Source organism: Daktulosphaira vitifoliae, unplaced genomic scaffold (assembly GCF_025091365.1).
Source record: "Daktulosphaira vitifoliae isolate Bord-2020 unplaced genomic scaffold, ASM2509136v1 Scaffold_5, whole genome shotgun sequence".
NCBI classification, from domain to species: domain Eukaryota; kingdom Metazoa; phylum Arthropoda; class Insecta; order Hemiptera; family Phylloxeridae; genus Daktulosphaira; species Daktulosphaira vitifoliae.
Genome location: NW_026099576.1, coordinates 15,950,015 through 15,969,756, shown reverse-complemented (window position 1 = coordinate 15,969,756; position 19,742 = coordinate 15,950,015). Strand labels below are relative to the sequence as shown.

The 19,742-nt window shown below is 37.6% G+C and overlaps 2 protein-coding genes across 11 annotated transcripts in view; one reads left to right on the top strand and one right to left on the bottom strand.

Annotated features, from left to right (window-relative positions):
- The window catches only part of LOC126906680 (noggin-2-like), a 51,406-nt gene that overhangs the window by 4,488 nt on the left and 27,176 nt on the right, over positions 1-19,742 (top strand). Inside the window, exons 1-3 of one of the 8 annotated variants that reach the window (XM_050687403.1) lie at positions 13,969-14,167; positions 14,246-14,455; positions 18,801-18,948. The gene's annotated coding sequence lies outside the window, so the exon portion shown is untranslated. Of the gene's footprint in view, positions 1-13,968; positions 14,168-14,245; positions 14,456-17,702; positions 18,949-19,489; positions 19,629-19,742 lie in introns of those variants that run through there. The other 7 variants (XM_050687402.1, XM_050687404.1, XM_050687401.1 and 4 more) reach the window with 7 other exon arrangements.
- LOC126906679 (noggin-2-like) lies at positions 1,015-19,597 on the bottom strand. 3 transcript variants are annotated; one of them, XM_050687396.1, is made up of 3 exons: positions 4,951-5,046; positions 2,409-2,692; positions 1,015-2,298 (listed from the first exon to the last, which is right to left on the bottom strand). In XM_050687396.1, the coding sequence occupies exons 1-3, from the start codon at positions 4,960-4,962 to the stop codon at positions 1,815-1,817; spliced, it is 780 nt and encodes a 259-aa protein (XP_050543353.1). In that variant the 5' UTR covers positions 4,963-5,046; the 3' UTR covers positions 1,015-1,814. The 3 variants fall into 3 exon arrangements, with proteins under 3 accessions (XP_050543353.1, XP_050543356.1, XP_050543354.1); XM_050687399.1 differs by lacking the exon at positions 4,951-5,046 and adding an exon at positions 19,482-19,597 and having other exon boundaries at positions 1,016-2,298; XM_050687397.1 differs by lacking the exon at positions 4,951-5,046 and adding an exon at positions 13,400-13,784 and having other exon boundaries at positions 1,017-2,298.

Sequence of the window (19,742 nt, the reverse complement as noted above, 5' to 3'; positions counted from 1 at the left end):
CGCGACCGTCTTATTAATTGGACACTAAAATAACATATCAATATGTCTTTTTTTCGATTTACAAAATCGTTTATTGGAAACGTCACATTAATTATTATCGTTATTGTAAGAGGACGTGTGATTAATATTTCACATAAAACAACAGTGCGCATTACACACTCTCTGCCGCCGATGCGTTCCACAGTGTTTTTCTTTTTTATTCGTTATTATTAAAACTATAATTCATTTGTTTTTTTAACCGTTTTGAACGGCCGGCGCGACGTTATCTACTGATTTGTTTCTAAAAAAGACCACCGCGTTTCCAGTAGTGTATTTATATGCTTATCGTATAAACTCTACGCGTACGTATTATGTATAAATTATATTAATTAAAATAATCTAGAATCCCAGCCCTGGCCCACGCTTTTTTCACCTATTACAATAAATAACTATTAAAACATCCGCGTCCGGGTTGAACGAGAGGGCGTCCGAGTGTGTGGGTGTCGTGCATGTTGAGCGTACGGCGTTTTTTTTTCTTTTTTCACCATATGAAAATACGATAGTTCGGTATCGTTAATCGGTTGGGTCCTGGGGGCTTTTGAAAACAAAATGAACGAAAAAGACGTTTTTTTTTCTTTTTACGAACGTCAGCACATGCGTTTTGAGTGTTCACAAACGAATCGCTGACTGCAAACATTGCGAGGTCGTCGCCACGAACGCAAGAAACACTCCAATTTATCTTTACCAACAGTTTGTGTACAGTAATCTCTACGCTTAGGTAATTTCGTCATTATTTTTACCAATTAAACAAAAATCAACGACAATTCGGCGAGTTGAAGACATTGTGTCGCGCCTACGCGGTTTGGATTTTCGAAAAGAGATTTTCTTCCCGTTAAAAATCGTACAATAAGCAGTCTAAAAACGGGTGCCATAACTAATGTGGGAAAAATGTCGGTGGATAAAAAATGTGTTATCAAATAAACCAAATTAATAAACAAATCATCATATTTTTTTATTGATCATATTTGTGTATAAAATTTGTTTATATATACCTATATAACGTTCTATTATGTACATAGTGGAAAAAAATGTACAAAAAATAAATTATATATAAATCTACTGGGGCGTAAAAAGTTTTTTTTATATAAAAATATGATAAATTATATGATAATTGTAATATTTACATCGAAAAAACTTAATTACAATATTGTCAATAATAATAATAAATCCAAATAGGTCTTTCAATAGATACACAAACAAATACTATATAAGTATTTCGAATGGAAACAATAGAGAACACCAATTATAATATAGACGATGAATAGAAAAAAAAACACACTGTTGGAATTTTTACAGTACGTTTCCGAATCATCGTTACACTCCGGCGAAAAATTGACCTACAGAAAATTCATTGTGAATGATTCTGCAGTAGACAATCATAATCATAAACAATCGGTTAAATAACAAAGAAAATCGGTCTATTATTTGGTTTCCAGAAATATTCATAAAAAATACACACACCAGAGATGTTTAAATGGATAAGCGGTTTCAGACTGTCTATCGAAATTAATGTGTGTGCCATACGCGATATATTTCACCTCCTACTTGCCACACGATTAACGAGTCGTTTTTTACTCGGAGAGCCGACATTAAAATATTCGCGTGAAGTCCTAACGTGTCTAATTGGTCAAAGTAAAAAATAATAATAATACAATAAAAATAATAATGTGTTCGAACATAATATTAAGACTAGTAGTGTGCAACATGTCGTTTGACTTGTATGAAATCGTATCGGGGAAGGCGCGTAAAAAGAACAAGTTGTTTTCCCCGGGTGACTATTCAGAGTTGTCGGCACAACCGCACCCGCATTCGGTAACCACGGGATACTCCACTTTGATCCACTGGCACACCTTCATGGGATTGACGACACCAGAACTCTTGGTGCCCGGCAACGTGTTGAACTGCTGCAGCATGGCCGACGGCCCGGCGCTTCGGCAGTGCCACCGCAACAGTGTCTTGTACCGGTTACTGGTAGCTCGACAGTACATACCCGACGGCACCGAGCACGACGTCTCGCCTCTGGGACAGTGACCCTCCAACAACCACCGCGGCCAGAACCGCTGTCCCAGGTCCTTCCATCGCTGTTGAACGGGGCACATGGTTCGTCCCCATAGGTACTGTTGAATTTTCCGGCGCAGCTGACTGGATATCTTTGTTCTCAGCCGCCGGCCGTTGGGCAGCGAGAAGTACTTGGTGTCCAAGTCTCGGATTTCCGTTGGCATTTTTCCGGTGGGCACCAACCGTCCTCGACGATTTCGTCTGATACACACGAATAAAATAAAATTACTTATGCGACCGGTCGAATGGAAAACAATAATACAATTGCGGTGTAAAAAATCAAAAACAATTGTTCAGTCGTTACTACTAACCTGAAAGGAATGTCGGCCACGGGGACCAAATGTTCCGGCATGTCGTAGCTCATGTAGTTTGGATCGAACTTGGCACCCAACTTTGCCAGCAAAACGGTAACGTTTAGATCGGACGGCCTGGGGTCCAGCGCCGGATTGGGCATTTCAACGAGATCGGGCACAGCCGGGTCGTTGGATGGCACCGGCCGCAGGTCCATGAGCCGGACGGATGCGGCGGCATGAACGGTGCGGTGGATGAAGCAACACGCCAACGCGACCAACACGGGCCACCATTTCACAGTCATCTGTAACCAAAACCAAACCAACGATTACAATTTAACGATTTCGCGGTTGCCGCCTGGCGATTGCGTTGACGGCCAACGTTTATAAATATATTATTTTGTCTGCATTGTCTTTGCAATGCGTTTGTTTTGTTAAAAAACCCAACACATCGACACGGAGGCGCGCGAGTCAGTGGTTTAAACCGTTTTTCCATTTATTTGACAAAAACAAAATAGTAATATTTTAATAACGACGACATAAAGAAAAAAACCATTGGGGACGAATCGGACCGGATTCTTTGCCGGCACATTAACACCTCGGCGCGGCAGCTCGACGATCCGTAACAGTAATTCGTTCCGTCGGATTCGACGTCAATCATCTAAAGACCAAAATGGTTTTGGGAAATCTCGGAGCCGACAAAAGATTGGCTTCGGACCTCCCGATCGCCACGGCATGCCCACAGAATATTATTATTATGCCGTGTGGTTTGTCTCCCACTCCCTCCTGGCCGGTGATTTTTTTTTACAGTTTATTATTTTTGGTTTTTTTTATTGAAACGCGACACCACTATCGAAAGAACCATCTCGACCGGAGAACGTCCGACCGAACACCCATAAAGCTGTTGTGTCCACACTTGAATAGCTATACTGGAAAATACATTATTTTAATAAACAAACGTTGAGGAGGCAATAAAACATGGTGCCGTTGTGAATTTCCTGACAACTAGTACGTAATATATTACCGGAATCGGCTTTGGAACGTTCCCCGACGATTGTAAGCGTTTTAGGCGCATCGCCTCGTCATTTATTAAATCGATATTCGGTTATCTTAGCGATGTTTTATCGTATTTTTTTGCGTGTCTAGTGAACTCCTAACGCGTACGCTTTTGTAAGCTAATTATTGCGCTTGATGAATTCCGACAACGGATCGTTTGAATAATGAATACAACTAAAATGGCTTTTTGTCGTATGAATATAAACAGTGTGCGATCATTATTCTCCATAATAATCGAATCCGCTAATAATCACCTATTCGGCACTGCAGCCGAGCCCATACTGTTCTATTTTTATTCTGGTAGTAAATAAAAAACCTCGTAAAAAATTTTCATTATTACAGAACAATCGACTGATCGGTTAATTTCGATGATTTACCGTAAAATCGTCGAGGTTTTTTAACGCGACACCCGTTAGCAGATTAACCTCGACGTGGCCGATTATTTTACTACAAGTACAAGGTTTTCCTCGTTTAACGCATTTAAATAATTAACACATTTTTCGTTTTGGTCTTTCTTACATTTTATCTGGCCGTCACCCAGAGCTAAGAATATTGTTGGCCGCTATTTATGTAAAATAATAATTATTGTATATAGCGAGATTTTTTTTCGTAGACAAACGAACATATTTTTACATATGTTTTTCTTTATTTCACCAATTAATCAATTATGGTTTATTTCCTGTCTCGAGTTATTTAGAGAAACAATGTACTGTGTATTAAACCCAACTCGACCGAAAACATTGCCAAAACCATCGGCAAAGACGCAATATGGCGAACAAATCTTTTGTGTATTCGGCTGGTTGTTATAGCACAGTGTTTGACACAAGAAGTAAAACTGAAAGCTCGTTTTGAATACGTCGTTTCGTAGCTACCGCGTTTAGGCAATAAAAAACTGTAGCACAGCTAAACAAACGACCCGCCGAGTCTTTCCGGTCTTTGGTCATTTACATAGGGTGCACCTGTTTTCCATGGAATACCGTGTGCGCGACCACAGGTGAAGTGGCAGTCAAAGGCCAAAGCGGTCACTACGAACGTCTTGCGCACGGAGGTCCTATTGACAAATTCCACAATGACAAAGGCCCCTCTTGGAATATTTCGGACCGCGGAATGCCGGCCGACAGCAGCAGCAGCAACAACAACAACAACAGTAATTGTATAATATAATACGTACGCCACCATCGCTTTGGTTTATGGCCACCACCCTCGATATATGTGTATACACGTGTTTGTGCAGCCAGCCGACGAGCGCAGACGACAATGAGAAGAATGTGGAACCGTTTTTACCGACAGGGCCGCCGCGTCGGCTGCGGCCACGGCGATGCTGCTGCCGACACCTTTTAAATTATGCGGCCGCCGCAATAGATTAACACATTCCACCGCGGGGAGTTTAAAACGCCACGCAGATCAAGGAGAATAATATAATTCTTTTGGGCGTGTGGAGGAGAAAAAAAACCCATCGAGTTCACCATCGGAAACGACGCTAGAGAAACATTCAAGGTTTACTTACGTAGGAAAACATAACGTAGTTTTGTATTCCTCAACTCCGATCCGGTCGAGTGCCGCGATCGTGACGGATGTGCACAAGATGAGGTTACGCTCGCGACGGCTATTGTGGTGCGCGTGACAAACGATTTCACAGGGGGCCGAGTAATCGGCGTGAACGGTTTAATTGGACCGACGCCGCCCGTGAACCGGACGCGTCCCGTGATTCTCGGTGACGGTAGGCGTCTACGACGGCGGTGACACCCGCACATCCGGTGTTCAGCGATGGACAGCAAAGCGTCCACGATGTTGGAGTACATTATCGTTACGTGGGCTTTACACGGCCGGGGGTGGTCGGTGGGAGGGATTACAAAATCGAAAACGTTTTTAATTAAAGAACGAGTCAATTTTTTAGCCCGTAATCAGATTAATATGCATTCGTGTTATTACTTTCTACGATAAATAAATTTACAATTTGCCAATTTAAATTAAGTAAATATTCTTGTTGATATTTTTTGTGACGAATTATTTAGTCTTCACATTCTACATTTAATCAGCTTTGTCGAATCTCCTCCTCTACTCACCGGCCCCGCCCTCGATAAACATATAGGAGCAAATGTGCCTTTGAAACCTACACGGGAATAGTCACTTCTTTTAGATGAGTTAACTATTTTTCGACAAGAAGATTTTCATTGAATTCTACGAATAAACCAGTTATTTATTTAGAGTTAATTGGAATTATATTAATTCTCTACTTTGTAAATAAATTTAAAAAATGCTCAGGACTCGCGAAAACAACAGATTAAAACTCGTAAGACCCCTTTAAGAGAAACCGATTGTTATATTGATGCAATTGCGAATTATCCACAGATTGTACAGTAGCCTTATTTTGAAATCTAATAATACGATTTTTATACGGTCGGTAATACTTGAAAATAAAACTGCATTGTCACATTTTTCATACAGACTGCAATTATAGTCGATTTTACTTTATGATTTACCGCATAATAATGATCGTAATTGTGTAAAAATATATTTTTCAAAATTGTAATTCCGCAAAATCACTTATCGGCTTCACGAACGATCCACGTTGCAACATTTTATTGCTTTTATTTGTATAAACATGCGATCAAAAAATCATGTATTACTTTAAGAATTCATGAATGTATAAGTGATTGACTGCAGACGTTGCGAATGCGTGGGCTTCGATAAAAATAAAAAAATCATAACGATATTTTTAGATACTAAGGTGTTTTATGTTTGTACAGAAAAAAATCCATCTGGATAACAATAATTGTCGACCAGAGGTTGAGATTATTTGAAATTATATGATTTGAGAATCAAAATAATAGTTACGTATTGTCTATAGACACATAAACGAGGAAGTTTGTACTAGTCGAAATAAACAAACAGTTTAAGTCTGTGGGTTTTTGATCATTGCTGTAATGTATTATGGGACGATATCATTAAATGTTTATGGGATATGAGCAACGGTAAATTTTTAATTCATTGTTCAAATCCATTAAAAACGGTTGTTAAATGTCTTAACTGGTATCAAATAACAAAAGTTGATTTTTTACACCTCTCCAACGATAGCTAATTGATGACGTTTATACAAAAAAATGGGATTGTGATGTTATACACGACAACGAGAAACGGTAGCTCAACGTAAGGACGGAAAAAGCGCACAAATCAGTAGGAAAAATCAAAAAAGTCTTCAGCCTACCCCTTATGAGGTTTAAATTTACATTCCAGTTCGTATGGGCGTATAGTGAACGAACATGGGCTGTTTCGTAGGTCGCCTCTTATGTGCGTGTGCGCAGTGTAAGTACAGCCTAGTACGTACAAAACATAATAAGGAATAAACCGTAGGCCTCTACTAGTTTTTTCGAAAATAAATCCAGTTTTATTTCACTATCCGTTGACCGAGAGGTCCAGAGGTGTGCAGCAGAGACCTAGACCGATAGCACACGACCATTGCCAATGTGCGCAATGACACCTTCCGGCGTGCGAATTTTCCAGAACCGGCTCCGGAAGACGATCGTCTATAATGGAACAATGCAGCGACCAAAACTGTACTGAGTGCTCGTGTTTGTGGTCGGGTTGTTTTATAAAAGCACAAACAACAATGTACAGATGCGTATAAAAGTATTCATACGCAGACAGACGGACCGCTGACGACGACGACGAAGACTACGAAAATAACTGATCGGACGGAGACGGAGGGAAAAAAAGGGGTACGACTCTTTGTACACGGATAAGTATAAAAGAGGATCCCGATGAATACCGATTGTATCTCGGCTTGGTGTGGAATGCGCGTGGATTTGAATAAAACACGCTTATAGTCTATGGGGGACGCGGTACAAGAAAAACTAACGACCAATTTCTCGCGCAATTCAATGGAACTCGACTCAAATAAACTCAAAATATACAACAGGAATTTGCGAAATTGGCACGGCGTGGGATAGAGCCGTGTTTACAAAAGAATAAAAAAAATATTGGTCGCGGCAATAACTTTATGGGAGACGAGAATTCCTATGCCTTTCAGAGGGACTACGGCGACGAACCTTATCCAACTCCAATCGGTTCGACAATACGGCTGTCCGAATAGGAGACCGTTTTTCAAGAAACCGGCTTTATTTTTAATTAAATTTTCGGTTAGTTAAAACTAATAAAATCTACTCGGCAGTCGATTAGGTTCGACAAGTATAATTTCAAAATCCGCAACCAAACCGCAGCATTAATAGGTTTTCGTATCAAATATTTGTGTGGCCTGATAAATTCATCCCACCAGTTTCGATAAAAAACGAACATTTCGCAACCTTAGAATATGGAAATGCAACAAAAACAAATAATTTTGTACATGAAAAACCGTATGAAGGAAGGGTTTGTATGTCGGACGACTGAGATCGTGATAGCGTTTGATAAATGATGACTCTTTGAGAACATTTATTTGTAAACTGCATAGCCAAACATTGATTATTCATTACACCGAGTCGGTTAATGTTTATTTATCTCGAAAACCAATAGTGGCAATAAATATTTGTACGTTTTAATTTTAAAGAATTATTCAATGTTCAAGGTTTACGAAATTTATAATACGCCGTTTATGAATAAACAATAAACAATGATTCATTGGCTCAAAATGGAATTAATAATCGATTGCGCGTAATTTTATTTTCCTGTTTCATTTCTGCACTTTTTTTTATGCCAACGTCTGTCACAGCCGTCGCATAATAACTAATTTCAAGTCAAAGTCATAAAATATGTGTTGAAAAAATGTTCACGCCTCAGGGCTTACATAAGATATAAATAAGAGACAAATTTTTTTTTTAAATATATGAAAAACGTCCACATTTTTAATTACATCACTTTTTTGTATGTCATCCAAAACCATATCTGAATGACTCGGTGAAATATTATTAGGCCACAGTCGTTTGAGTACTCAAAACAAGTTTATGATTGTCAATGTGTAGTTATGTAACAGCAGAATGCAAATAGTCGCGGAATCGATACGATAATTCGCACATAAATTTGGGCTGCCGGTATTGTGAGTACTCGCCGCCAAACAGACACCAGTCGTGTCTCTATTTTCGTTTTTTTACGGCAGAAGGTTAAAACACTCGGAGAAAAGGTTAAACCGCAAATAAAAAACTCATGCCAAAATCATATCGTTTACTATGCGGTTTCGAGTGCGCATTTAAAAATAATATTATTTTATATCGGACGTTGCGATTTTTTATACAATTGAAGTCTCCGGGAGCCGATGGCGTCACTCTCTTAAGGTTGTTGGACAAATGCCCAGAGCGGCTGTCGCGTTTGGACTTTGCGAATTTTCGTTTTCCAACACTAGTTTACGGAGAGGACGCGGTGCTCTTGCGGAGTGGCGATTTTTTTAGACCATTAGGAGGCCTCTGTTGGAGTCGCCGTCTATGGGCCAGTAGGCCAAGTCGCGACTATCACACGGACTTGTATAGCAGCGCATACCTCTTCATACTGTCGTTATATCGTTTCTTTTATGATTTCATTACGCAAATACTCAGCGGCGTATACCGTTACCGTGCGGAGACCAAACACGCCGCATAGGTGAACGCACTGTGGGGTATTTAATAAAATGTATAAAGTTGTGCGTGTACATTTGCCTCCCCTCCGCGAAAAAAACAACAAACCATTTGTATTGTAAAACGCCTTTACCAGACACGAATTTATGTGATTTTTTCCACATTTATTATATTAATACACACACACGTTTATAAATGTACATGCATGTAATGTGTGTGCCGCGGTAAACGTAGGTAACACCGGTCGCCCACGCGTTCTCGTATAATATAATGTGTGTGAGTGTTTGCGCGCGCGCCAGTCATGAATGGAAACGACCCCGAGGCCCCGTGGGAAGTCATGAATGGATCGGATGGAACCGCGAGCGTACACCGGACAGAGCCGAGAGAGACTACTCCTCGTAGACGTTCTTCAGATGTTTAATTATTTTTTCATTATTCTGTTAACCCCGACTGGCTCGTTTGTTTAATTCGAATTTTATTGCCGTCGGAAAAACATCATTACCACCGAGTGCTTTTTATGAGCCGAGGAAACGCTCAATGGTCTACCGGTACTTATTATTATTACTTTTCTCGTTCAGACTTTGCGCCAAAGAAGGCGGTCGTAAAGAAGATAAATTGGATAGTTAAAATAGTGTCCGNAGAAGGTGGTCGTAAAGAAGATAAATTGGATAGTTAAAATAGTGTCCGCCGATCAGTAACCTGACCGCGTTTTGGACGCGATCAACATTTGAGAAAACGCAATGTCGACGTTCAATTTTAATTGGCTATACTTATGAAATTTTTTATCATTTCACCACTCGAACGATGAACTCGATTTGTCGGGAACTTGATATGACAAATTGCTAACCAAAAAATAATGTTTTCACAACCGCACGATGCGATTGAAACAAACAAAACAGCTATGAAGTATCTTTAACGGGCATCAAGGAAGTAAAAAAAAATTTGTTTTCTTGGAATTTCGAAAACAATGTTTTGATTCCTACCTTTGTTTTGATGTCAGCGGTTTGTGTGTGTATTTTTTACGTTATTTTCAAGAATATTACAATCCAAAATTAGGTCGATTCATTAAGCCATAGCAACAATTTTTTCTAGAAGTACATTTTCCTTGGTTTTTTTTCAATTACCGAAATGTGCATAGACACGTAAAACGATTATAATATTTGTATTTACAGTAAAAAAATTGACACTTTTTTTTAAGCAAAAAAACAAATAACGCTGACGAATTTCTGCGATTGTGATAAATGACAATAAATTGTTATTTATTATGCAGGTTTATTGAATAATGAAAAGACAAACAATCAAACACCTATTTGCATTGTATGAGCGCTGAATTTTTTTTCACTTCAAAAAAGTACCTACCGATTGTTTTTTCTAAATATAATCTAGTTGGCCGTCAGCGTTATTTATGAAAAAAAAAAAATTAATCTAAAAAAAGGGTTCCTGCGTAATACGATGTCATGAGGAGGACCTCCGGTGCGCCGGAAATCATTGTTAATATAGTTGTTAAAAATCTGACGGGTCCTCAATTAGGATTCACACGTCAATATCAATCAGTCCGGCCGGATGGGGTGTACATATATGGTCGTTAAGTAATGCCAGGGACAATTGGCCAATCTCTATTATTAACTTAACTGAACGACGGTGTTATCTACATTCATGACACGAGTGTTGACGTGTTTTGAGACAGCAAAAAAACGGGTTTTTTTTAATATAAAGTAGAAATTAAAATTTGGAACTGTATCAATCAGTCAATTCGGTCATATTATTCGATTGCAAAGTCAGTTAATATCTATTTCGATTATAGCTGAATGCGTATCAATACTTTCTCTTGGGCCCTCCGAAGACGTGTACAATTATTACAATTCATTGGGTTTCGGTTGTATAGGTGTCGGTAAAGAAATAATAATGATTTTCAAATTACGTCTGCTGCGGGTGATTTATGAGTTATGGCGATCATTTCGGGATTGGCTTGTGCGCGGCTGTGGTCAACAACAATCAGTAAATTGGAAAATGTTACAGAATGATTTAAAAGTAGAGATAATTTTGATTTCACGCAGTCACGGAATATCCGAGTTTTTTAATGTGTAAAATACAATTCCTCGTACGGTCACATTAAGCCGGTGTTGTAATAACGTACTTTTAAGATGGTCGATTATTTATTTCAGGAGGACTACGAAGCGATAATTTCGAGAAACTTATCAAACAATCAAAACGATGATCATATAAAACGTATAATATTGCGATAAATTTTTTAAGAACACAACATCTTATCGAATATTCGAAACGTAGTAAATCAAGCAATTTTATTATACATTTCAATGGAAAGTTCGTTGTGAACCCTAAGAACGATTTTTTGTTTCGGTGTTTAAGTGATTTTTTTCTGAGGACAATCGAGATTTCCTTTGCGGTAAACGTTTAGTACTAGTTCTATGTGAACAGTAAACCGTTGAGGCTTTACGAACGATCGCGTTTGAATAAGAAACGCGATCATTTGGGACTGAGAGAAAAAATCGTCTGATAATAGTGATTATTGTGCTAGATATCGTTTCATCGATTACTACACTGGAAATAACTACATTCGATCTATTAAGAATGCACCGGAGTATGGATCGCGTTCACCCTCAAACAATTTGCTCTTTCATCGATGGCCGGCGAGTCTTTTGTTCTTCATCCGTGTCCCTGTCATTCTCACGCTAATCATACGGTCCAGAAATAAAGGATATTACATCTATTTACGTCTTGTACTTTATGGGTGACACGAAGACAACAATAAAAAAAAAGAAAACTGTTAAAAAACGATAATTCCCGTTGACAGATGCCCCCCCCCCACCATTCAATGTCTCGACTACAATTATACGTTACTCGGCCGAGTCGTGGCGGGCACATCATAACTCCGTGCGAGCCTTTTTTTGTCGTGTCGAGGATCAGACGAGGCGAAAAAAAAACACATTCGTATTACAACAACAATAAATGGATCATTAAAACGTGACCATACCGCCGAGGCGTCGGATTACCCGAAATTACCTGGTCGCCGCCCGACAAATTGGTCTCCATTAAACGCGGTCACGTAATTGCGTAGGAGTATGTGAGTTGGTGCGGATACGCTCAGAGTTTTATGTACCTGACGCCGGAGAGCACATGGTACCGGTCGCGTCTCGACCGTATCACAGCAGAGTACCTCGTCGTAACGGACGACGTGAACATTAATTCGGCGGCGGCACGTTTCTTCACAAGCTCAGTGGCCACCGAGCACAGCTCTTCTTGTCGCGCATAGCCACTCTGCAACACTCGTTGGGCGATAGACACCGCTCCTCTCGGCCGGCGTCGACCTATAAACGCTCCATTGTAGTGCAACGATGTGTGTTTTAACAAGAGCATGTATGCATGGAATGCGCGTGGTGTACTGTCGCCGGCATCCGTCGAAACGTGCCATTGTTGCGCGAATTGTTGAAATTGTCTTCGGACCAACAACAACATCGTTGTCGTTATTGTCGAGCACCTGCGTAGCGGCTAACGCAATTCTCTTTCACGCCATTTATACGTGCGACACTTTGCCGGATGTCCCGTACTCGTCTCGGGACGGCACCACGTCTGCGCGAACCAAAGTTTCCGGTTGATATTATTTTTTAAGCAGAGTTATTTCAATAGCGATGCGCGGAATGCGAACGGTATGGGTCCGACTTTTTAGTGTTCGATCGATGAATTGAATATATTTCATTTTACACGAACTCAACATTTCGAATAGACATTTAAAAATAATACTTTTTCCTTACATTATAGGCGCAAACGTGATCGGATAGTTAATATTAATTATCAGAAATAAACTATTAATAATTTAAATAGCCCGTTGTAGAATAAACTGGACATCGTTTGTGCCAATTGTGTAGAAAATCTCGCAATTATCATAAAAATTGCATGCACTGGTGTAGATATAAATGGTTATATATACTTCTTAGAAAAGTAAAAATTAAGTGAAAAATAAATTCAAGACAAACAGTCGTCAAAATCACAGTTATGAGTACTTGTGAGAGAATTCTCTAGGGTTAACACATCGTAAAAATTTGGGGCCCCTTGCAATATGATACAGGTAACACTCGACAGCCATTGCGGTCTTTTACTAAAGCAAATGGATTACATGGAGATAAACTGAAATTCAATAAAATATGAATTAACTATGATTTGATTTTTATCAACGCGTTCTCTGCTAAACCGTAGCGCATAGTCAAAGTTGCCGAGATTTAATTGAAAATTAATCATCATAACTATTGATAACACTTAGATTCCGATAAATGCTAGCAATGATACAGGCTACAAGAATTTCACCCAACATGACAAGATGGTTATTTTTTTTTTTCAAGATATTCTCACTTGAAAAATGTTGAATATCGACTGGATTGGGAAATTAAAACATACCTTTATCGTCGGTCTTTTGGGCCACTTTCTTCAGAGTACATGGTCCGTATAACACTTAACTTGAGTATTAACTAAACGTAAAAAAAAAAACACAATTCACTCGTAGTTGGCGGCAAAACGATATCGACAAGCAGAATTTATAAAAAATTTTAGTTCACCGATAACTTCAGTTGAAAAACAATTCAATAATAATAATAAAATAATAGTAATTCGATTTCAGTTGTTCCTAAACGATTTTCGAATTGGGTCGATCCGACAATTTCTGGCAGTTGGAAGTGTCGAAAGCTCGTAACTGCGATAAGGCGTTGAATGATATTACCGACCGTGTGGCGCACGCGAACATCATCCGTTACCGTGTGTCCGGCCGGGACCCGGTGCCGTCGTCTGGCGCCTGGCGCTCGGCCGGCACGTCGTACGCGCTCGGTCCCGGTCGACCAGTCCGTCCGCCCCCGCGTCGACCGGGCTCCGCCTTTACCGGCCCGGGGTGCCCCTCCGACAGATCCGCCGCTATGTCGGAAGGCGCCTCCGCCGACACTAACGACACATATTATAATAATAATAATATAACACCTACCTGTGCCGTAAGCGTGCGTGTCGTGTACGAGTGAGAGTAAAGTGTCGGGTAGATGAGTCCGACTAGATCCAAGCAATTCATATGTAATATTTGCTATTGCGGTTCGCCGGACGTCATCTCTTACGATATTAGTCCATTCCAAAAACATAGAAAGTCCACCGTCGCCGAAGGGATTTCGACCGGAAATGCGGTCGGTGAGGATTTTTTTTTTTTTAGAAAACCCCCGAATTATACGCACTCTGGTGTTTTGATCCCATTCGTATCCTTCGCAGTGCTCGACGTTCATCAACTACGCATTAAGAGAAACGTCCAACACGATACGAGCCGAAGATTTGCATTCGCGTGGGCTGCCAGTATGGTCAGTTCGTAACTTATGCCAGTGATTTTTTTAAGATCGGAAAATTACACGGACCACTTCCCGTTGAGTTTATTGCGCAACGTTCCAGTCTCCTGCAGGTCGTATGGACGTCGGCTTAAAAGATGTGAGCTCAACAAGTTCCGATACTGTTTTTATTATCCGTTGTTAATAATTCGCCATGTCAAACGTGGGTGAGATTGCACAACGTTCAAACTTTGATTTTACCTACACAACGCGCGTAGGACCTTTGGCTGGACACAGTAAAACCATGTCACGGTACCGTGCGCTCTTTGCCGTACAGAATACCCGTGCGCGTTTCATTTCGATTGACGGTAAAAAATTTCGAGAACAATGTTTGACAAACACACGAGGCGTCCGGCAATAGACTGTTGCTGTACCACGTGAAGTTTTAGTCTAATCGTTTAAGCATTCGCATCTTTTAAGTAATTCACGACCACTATCAACCGTACATTGTGTGTCACATTTTTTTAAGTTGGGGGCTGTATGCTTTGCGCACTCGGTTTTTGCGGCACTCATAACATTACGATTTCTACAGTTGACCGATAAGTCACGCGGAATTAAGTTTATAATATCATATACTTATTATTATTGACGCTTAACTTGTTTCTTAATTGTATTAACTACATTTTAATATATGTTCCAAAGGCTCGTTTTAAAATAACTTTGTCAATTTCTATTCGAGCTAACAATTCTTATTAATTAATATTTAACAAATTTAACGTATTATTGATTCTAATCGGTTTTTTTATTTTAAATCGTGTTAGAATGGTTAATGCACTTTTATTACTACTTAAAATAGATGTCTTTGGTAGTTTGATTGGAAGTTTTTATGTTATTTCATTAGAATAAGCTTAAAATATTTTCAAAAGTAATCAAACGTTACTTGTAAATCTTTAAAATTAGAGCTATTACACTATTACTTATACTTCATGAGTGAAGCATGTAAGATTATACAATTAAATATATTCGAATAAATCGTTTTATTTTAAACATTAACTAGAAATGTTTAAAAATGTAATTCTAGTTAAGAACATCAATTCAAAACTTGATTTGTAATTATAAATGTTATTCTATGATAATTTATTTAATTTCAAATAATCTAGCAATATTTCTATAAAACTCATTTACGTTTTACAAATTTCCTCGTGTGTTTTATTAGCAGAAACTCTTAACATGCTCAATTACACTTAATTTTATTCTATCCTTCCCTTAAAAAAATTATATTGATGAATATATTCTGTGGTTGTGTCCCCAAAAATGTATTCCTTTCTATGCTACTGTCATGTGTTATTCGAAATTTCCAATTAACGAATAAATCAAAGTACTTCCATTCAACTACTTCCTAGAGCCGAACATAACTCAATAAAATTAACCTATTAACGAATTGGCGATCGTGTCGAAGAATATTATTATATACATATCGTTTGGGGGTTGAACTCGAGAATGATGTAGTGTGACAAATAGAAGAGCTGTACCGTGTAAGACGGTGGGGCGTCCGTCGATTTTCTCTCTTTTTTCTTGCTAATAAGAAAGAGAAATAGATAAATTAGGAACCCACCTGTGGGGAGGGGTTAATGCTTTGTATTGGGCGCACCAACCACCCGGGTCCGACGAGTTTCCGGCTTAGCACTATGTCGGACGGGTTGTTTATTTTTAATCCGATGAACGTGTTACATACCTTTGTATGCGGCACCGAGAATTATACGCTATTATTTATTCCAGGACATGCGCGATGTCCTACGGTACAATACAGATTCATTCGATTAAAAAGTGCCGGTGTATCAGAGTTATTGTGGCGTGACCCAGTCGGACGCGATTGGAATGCGTTTGTATGCAATCAACCACCGCCAACGATAGTGTCACTTCTAAATATTATTATATTTTATTGTAACAGATTTCACACTTTATATTATTATTGTCAATGGGTTGGTATTGGTGGAGAGACGAGGAAGGAAATGCTTGTGAAAACAAAAAGATAAAAGACGAACCGTTCCACGAAATATTGGCGACTGAAAAGAATCTAATTTAAAAAAAACCCGGCACAGTGGGGACGTGGCATAGTTGGATCAAGTATAGTTGATATCTGAGAGTGATTAAAATCACTATCATAAAAAAAACGCTTCGAGAATTTTCACACAAAAATAGTATTTGGTAGCCATTTTCACCATGAAACCAAACTAAGTCCGAATTTTTTTTTTTCACAATAAAGAATATTACACAAGCTTTAATTTAAGTTATATATTTAAGTGTCAGAGTTTCCGGAACATTTTTAAAAGTCAAGTTAATTTTTTGAATCTCCCCCAGTGGGCAAGTAAAGGGTCAGGATTTATGCATCATGCATCTATAAAAAAATATATATTGATTTGGTAATTTTTGAAAAAGTTATGGCAGTTTTTAGTAAAAAAAATTGAAACAATTTCGAAAATTAGCGATTTTTAAATTTGTAATTTTTTTGGAGATTTACCCCATTTACGGGGAACGAGGGAAATTTTTTCAATTTTTGAGGATAATGTCTTCGACTAGATACGATTTGTGATCTTTTGACGTATCGTTGAAAGAAATCAGTTCGTTGATAGCTGAGCAAAAATGGTAACAGACACAAAAAAAAAACACACACATCATAGTAAAACTAATACCTTCTCAGCTTCGCATCAAAGCTAAAATGCGTCAGCCCAACCAATTGGGTTCAATTATGAGTCAGAAATGTCGGGAAAAATTATCATAAAAATCACAAATGGTTTACACTTTATGTTAAAACATTTGGGTCGGTCAACAATGTTGTCCCAAATCCTGTAAAATTACATTTGTTAATTAATTAATTAATTTTTTTTTTTTTTTAATGAAAATATTTTAAGAGAAAAAATCTAAGACCCACATATTACTTCAGTTTTGTACAAAAATTTAAGCATTTATTCAGTAAATAAGTTTAAGTCTTTTTAAAACTTCAAGCATTAAAAAAAATGTATTAATTGCAAAATAGTGTTAAACGATAATTATTGATTTTATGTATACCGGCTTATTGTTACGGTTCAGAATTACATTTTTCTTCGATTCACGGAAAAATAAAAAATTTGATGACAATTCGTGTTTACCTACCATTAGTTTCGATTAAGAAATTTATTTTCTGTAGTAATTGACATAGGACGCTGTAAAAAATAATCGTAGTGATGTCCTACGACTTGTATACATGAATGTATACATGTAAAATTTATCATTTTATGAAATGTTAGGAATTATACTAAATATATAATATTGGGGTGATTGGTTTTGTATTTAAAAATAATAGAAAGATAGAAACTAAAATAACATTTGATCTATTAGAATAAAATTAAAAAAAGGTGTAAGTTCTATTCAAATATCCACCAAAACGACTAACAAAGAACTAGCCAAGAGATTTTCTTATAACAATATAATAAAATGAACTACTTTTTAAGTGCTTTAACTGCGTGGGGCTCATTATTCATATGCTATTCCTATCAAATTATTTTATTTCCCCGACTGTATAATTATTATTGTATAAATTGCAAAGTTTCATTCCTCTAGACTACAAAGCTTACTTTCGACGATCTAGAGAAAAATTAATGTTTTTTTTCATACATGCTATACCATTAAAAAAAAATTTAAACAGTTATCTACTTCTATAACAATAATAATTTTTTTTTAATTACAGTAAATTGAAATAAGAGTCATAAATTAAGTCTTCTTTGAGGAAAAATTGTCTTTATTTTAGCAATATTGATACCATTTTTTAATAGTATGCGAGTTCCTTTGTTTTAATGAAATCTTTTCTTATAAGGCGAAGATTGACAGTGAAATAAAACAATAAATGAAACCTTACAGAATGATATTTTACCGCTATGGTAAAACAATGTTCATCAAAAACTGATACAAAAAAAAAATTCTTGGGGTATATTATTATGTAGTTGACTAATTACATAGTGGTTTGTAAATGGTGGGGGTAAGTGCATGGATGGTCTTAAACGGAGCTCTTAGTCGTACAATAGCCTATATTGTTTCTATTTAGCGATCTATGTCATATAGCACGTTCTAACCTTCAATAATAATATTATTATATGCACTACCTATTCGAGGGTAGCTGTCGGTAAAAGGGCTCGTACTGAACAGATCTATTGGACGAAGTGGGGAATTTTAGGACGTTTTCAGGATCCGACTGTCTTGGTGGACAGTTTTATGTTAACCTGCTCACAACAACACCTATTTTATCTTTAAATATTCTTCCAGGTACGTTACTTAAATAATATTTTTTTATTCATTTTTTCTTCTGCATACGTCTTTATTAGGTGCGCGATTGGACACGGTTTGAAGTGCGCTAAAAAGCAATCATCGCGATCGGATGTAAATAAAAACCTGTACATTTTACAAAAGCTACGTTGAAACAATTAGCATGCCGATCGAATAAAAAAAAAACTTTTGTTTTTTTTCTCCAGGAATATCAACATGAACGACGAGGATACTGTTGTCATTTAATAAGTGAATTCACGATGACTATGTCCAATACTTTTGTGGGACTAAATTGCGATTTCACTGAGATGACTCACAAGTCATAACGATCAAAGTCGTCTGTATATTTTATAGGTATTGCAATTTATTATTATTTTCTTATTTTCATAGGAATACACGTTTTATCGTATCGTATTCCACAATCGTTTGCCGATAACAATATTGATTTACATATAGAAATAATAAATTGAAACCAACCGAAACAAAAAATGTATGTCTACACACATTGTGTGTTTGTTTAAGAAATTCACCTAACGCAACGAATGTTGCGGATGCGAGTCGTAGAATAAAAAATTCGTAACAATCAATATCAAATTATGAAATCCAAGTTAGAAAAATTCAAAATAACTGTAATTTTCATGTTTTATTATAGTGTAGTTTTTTTCGTATACTTCGGCTAATACTTTACATATTTTATTTTTTCCAAATTATTATATTTATTTTATGGACATTATAAGGTACGAATTAAAATTCTCCATTAATAAAAAATTACGTACAAAATCCGTTTAGATTCGATAAACTTGTTAAAATTAACTAGTGGCATTGCGTTAACGATTTACAACCATGTTAATATTACTATATAATAAAACAATTTAAGGATTTCTTACCTAATGGACTTGCTAGAGACTTCTGTACTATTGATGTTGCTGTGGTGATAAGAAGTGCTCGCGCGGGTGAGCTATTTTACACTAAGGCGTATCACATTTTGGACAAGGTGTTGGCGACGAACAGTCTGCAAAATTTGTCATTCATAGGTGAATTTTGTACAATAAAAAAAATTACAAGAATAATAAACGCTTTTCCCGTATACCTATCCAGTGTTATCATAATATATTTCACACTCACAGGCCATTATTCGTTTTGGGGTC

Excerpts from the sequence above, each read along its gene's own strand:
- LOC126906679 (XM_050687396.1), bottom strand. Across the intron at positions 2,299-2,408 it reads GTGGCCGACATTCCTTTCAG|ACGAAATCGTCGAGGACGGT; the intron begins GTTAGTAGTAAC and ends CGTGTGTATCAG.